Here is a 4327-nt window from a genome sequence, read left to right as displayed (position 1 = left end):
TTTTTAGAGGGTGTTTGTTTCCAGGGACTTATTGGTTTAGGGACTTAAATAAGTCCCTATAAGTCTCATCTAAACCAAACAGGAGGGACTTATAGGGACTTAAAGTGGGCATTTGGGACTTATGGAATAAGATTCTCAAGGAGGGACTTATAGAGACTTATAGTTATAATATGGCCTTATAGAGACTTATAAGTATCGGGAACCAAACATGTAGGGACTTTTTAGGGACTTGGGACTTATAAGTTGGGACTAAAAAAAGTCCTAGGACTTATGAACCAAACAGGCTTTTAGTCTCAACTTATAAGTCTCAAGTCCCTAAAAAGTTCTTGCCTGTTTGGTTTCTAGGACTTAACATGAACTAAAAGACCATATTACAACTATAAGTCCCTATAAATTTCTTCTTGAGAGTCTTATTTCATAAGTCTCAAATGCCCATTTAAGTTCTTATAAGTCTTTCCTGTTTGGTTTAGATGGGACTTATAGAAACTTTTTTAAGTCCCTAAATCAATAAGCCCCTGAAAACAAACACCCTCTAATTCAACGGAAAGCAACCAAACTCTTCTAGTACGTATATTTGTAGCAAGTGGGAGTGGGCGATACTCTAGTACGCATATATACGAACCTCTCACTCGATATATGAACAAATATATATATATAGCACCACACTCTTCTCTTGAAGGCCATCAATGGCGGCCAAGACTAAGGCACCAGCTGGTACTCCGGTCGGCCCCGTCCCTTTTGCGGACGTCGAGACCGACCCAGGCTTGGTCTCCCCAGTGCCGGAGCAGCTCCCGGAAGAGCACGCCACCCTGCCGAGCGCGTCCGCGTTCAACGGCCAGACGAACATCCGTTGCTACCAGGGCTTCTGGCTGTCAGATTACTTCGCCGCCGCGGCCGTCGCCCTGCAGCGCCGCTTCGAGCCCTGCCGCGACGACGTCATCGTCGCAAGCTTTCCCAAGTCCGGCACCACGTGGCTCAACGCCCTGGCGTTCGCCACCATGGCACGGCGCGCTTACCCGGCCGCCGACGCCGGGCACCCGCTGCTACGCCTCAACCCGCACCAGTGCGTCCCTTTCCTGGAGAACCTCTTCCGGAGCCGCGCGGAGGCCGCCAAGCTCGAGGCCCTGCCGTCCCCGCGCCTCATGAACACGCACATGCCGCTCGGCATGATAATGCCGGGCGCCGGCGGGTGCAAGGTCGTCTACGTCTGCAGGGAACCCAAGGACATGGTCGTCTCGTTGTGGCACTTCCTCCGGCATCTGCGGCCAGACCTGGCGCTGGCCGACGTCCTCGACTCCGTGTGCAGCGGCGCGGTGCCGTATGGACCCGTCTGGGACCACATCCTCGGCTACTGGCGCGCCAGCATCGCGAGGCCGGACGCCGTGCTGTTCTTGCGGTACGAGGAGCTGCTGCGCGACCCCGCCGGGAACGTCAGAGAGCTGGCGCGGTTCGTCGGGCTGCCCTTCTCGGACGCCGAGGAGGAGGCCGGCGTCGTCCAGGACATCGTCAAGCTCTGCAGCTTCGGGCACCTCAAGCCCCTGGAAGCCAACTCGACAGGCCAGTTGGATCCCCTCGTCCCGGTGCCGCGCGAGGCGCTGTTCAGGAAGGGCGTGGCCGGCGACTGGGCGAACCACATGACGCCGGAGATGGCGCGACGCCTCGACGAAATCGTCGCCGACAAGTTCCATGCGACCGGCCTCACTTTTGGATGATTTTCCATGATCAAGTAATGTTTGTACTCTCGTAATCACTAAGCAGGAATAATCAAGTGGAGTGGTTTTCGTTTCACGAAACTGGCCTGTCTATTTCCGGGTGTAGAGCATATACGTCCACTTTCCACGGTTGCTTTCAGATTCATGCAACTTTTTAACCATTTTTAGAACTTGTTTTGTTTCAGTGTGTTACATATTACTCCCTCCATCTCATAATATAAGAGATGTTTTTAACACTACACTAGTGTCAAAACGCTCTTAACAGAGGGAGTAGGTCTTTTCTCTCGTTCCATGTTGTATCACATAATGCTTTATTGTGTAACATCGTGTATCAACAAGCCCGTTCCAACACAGATGCCTTTTTGTCGTCCGTACACAATAAAACGTTGTACACTTCGAAATAAGAAAAATACCAAATGAAATTTTTTGAAACAAGATAAAATTTGAAAGCAACCAAAAAAGTAGGACTATCTCAAAGCAATGACGTAGGATATCCCGTGCATGGTAGGTAAATCATTCTCGTACGCACTAGGGCTCCTTCCATTCAAAGGATTTTCATTAAAACACTGGAATGATTAAAACCATTACGATTTTTTCAAGATATGTTGGTTGTTTGATTCATATGGTCTAATTCTGTAAGAACTTTTCCTATAGACTCCCTTAATTACTTTGCTTTGGAATATGTCATGTTAACATAAACATCTATCTCCTCGTTAATTTAGTGCTATATTTACGATTGTAGCATAACACTCCGTCCTAAAATAAACGCCTTTGATTTAGTGCTATATTTTAACAGATTACGACAGCAACGCGCAGGTATCACATGTTTTTGGAGACCGGACGGGAGACAGGGAGAGGCCCATTGATTGCCACTCACAACCATGTGTTCGTTGTTTTGTTGGCGCCATATCTTCGCGGATCGAGTTTTAAACTGCGAGGAGACGGGCCTGCCTGGCGCCATATCAGCACTTGATTAGCACATGTCTCTTCAGCGAGTTCAGAACTACAGATAAACACCTAACGGCTGGGTTGCAGATCGAATAGTTTGCACGTTGCCACCGCTAGCAGCGTGAGATACACCGTGTTGTGTTGTGTATGCATGTGAGCCTGCTCCTAAGAGCTTCTTCAGCCGCGCCCCCAACAGGCCCCTCAGGCCACTTTTTCGACACCGGCGTCAAAAAAACGCCCTAGTCGCGGCTCTAGTACGCCGAAAAGCGCCAGTTCAGCCTTTTTTTTCGTCCGGCGGTCACAGGCCGAACCCGGCACACTAGGGGGCGATCGGGGGCTCCGGCGCAAGGGAAAAGCGCGGCTGGCCCACACCGTCAGGCGAAAAGTCAAGATTTTCTTCCCCGACCCGCCTCCTACCCCCCGCGACCTCGGCCGCCACTAGCTATATCCCGGCGCCGCCCGCCGCCGTTCACCGCTAGATAGCCATTCCCCACCGGAAAAATAGCAGAGGTTCGCCGCGGCAGCCCCTCCAACAGCAGCTGGGCGTTTCCGGCCGCCGTTTCCGGCCGCGGAGGGGCAGTTTAGCGGCGGGTACACGCCCACCAGGCGCAAGGTGTTCGGCGATTTGCCTGCCCTGGCGATGGACTCGGATGACGAGGAAGCGCTCGCCGCGTTGCTGGAGAAGAAAGCCGAGGCCGACGTCCAGGAAGAAGAGCATCTCATGGTGCTCGCCGCCCTCGCCCAGCTGCTGACGAACAATGAAAAGCCGCGACGAGGTGGCTCGGCGCCGGGGCGGGTGAAAGCAAAGAACCGGCATCGTCTCGAAGGCCACTACATGATCTACTCCGACTACTTCGCCGATGCTCCACTTTATGGCGACAAAACATTTCAGCGCCGTTATCGGATGAGTCGAAAGCTCTTCCTCAGGATTGTGAATTCCATCCGGGAGTTCGACAACTACTTCAAGTGCAAGATGGATTGCACCGCAAACTTGGATTCACCTCGATCCAGAAGTGCACGACAACGATGAGAATGCTTGCATACGGAGCTCCCGGTGATTCACTCGACGACTATGGGCGCATGGCCGAGTCCACCAGCATAGAGTGTTTCTACAAGTTCTGTCGGACAGCGGTGGCAGTGTGTGGACCGCAATACTTGAGAACACCCAATGCGGAAGACACTGCTCAGATCCTAGCACAGAATGCAGCAAGAGGATTTCCTGGGATGCTTGGAAGCAACGACTGTCTGCATTGGAAATGAAAGAATTGCCCATTTTCTTGGCAGGGGATGTACAAAGGCGACAAAGGCGGTTGCAGTGTGGTACTTGAGGCGGTGGCCACACAGGACCTCTGGATTTGGCACTCCTTCTTTGGTATGCCAGGAACTCACAATGACATCAACATGCTGCAGTGCTCTCCTATCTTTGCCAAGCTTGTTGAAGGTCACTCTCCTCCGGTGAACTTCGAGATCAATGGGCGGCACTACAACAAGGGTACTATCTAGCTGATGGCATCTATCCGAGATGGTCGACATTTGTGAAGACCATCTCAAACCCTGTGCCAGGAGGCAAGAACACCTGGTTTGCAAAGATTCAGGAGGCTTGCAGGAAGGATGTCGAGAGGGCATTTGGTGTGCTCCAATCTCGATTTGCTGTTGTCCGGTACCCC

The 4327-nt window shown here is 52.0% G+C and overlaps 1 protein-coding gene across 1 annotated transcript; it reads left to right on the top strand.

Annotated features, from left to right (window-relative positions):
• The first annotated feature begins 655 nt into the window (after positions 1 to 655).
• On the top strand, positions 656 to 2068 carry LOC125540774 (cytosolic sulfotransferase 5-like). The gene has a single exon (XM_048704336.1). The coding sequence runs from the start codon at positions 687 to 689 to the stop codon at positions 1710 to 1712; it is 1026 nt and encodes a 341-aa protein (XP_048560293.1). The 5' UTR covers positions 656 to 686; the 3' UTR covers positions 1713 to 2068.
• Positions 2069 to 4327: the final 2259 nt, after the last annotated feature.

Source organism: Triticum urartu, chromosome 2, assembly GCF_003073215.2.
Source record: "Triticum urartu cultivar G1812 chromosome 2, Tu2.1, whole genome shotgun sequence".
NCBI classification, from domain to species: Eukaryota; Viridiplantae; Streptophyta; class Magnoliopsida; order Poales; family Poaceae; genus Triticum; species Triticum urartu.
This window is presented reverse-complemented; position numbering and strand designations above follow the sequence as displayed.

Bases quoted from the DNA above. Each gene is read 5' to 3' on its own strand.
- LOC125540774 (XM_048704336.1), top strand. From the start codon at position 687: ATGGCGGCCAAGACTAAGGCACCAGCTGGTACTCCGGTCGGCCCCGTC.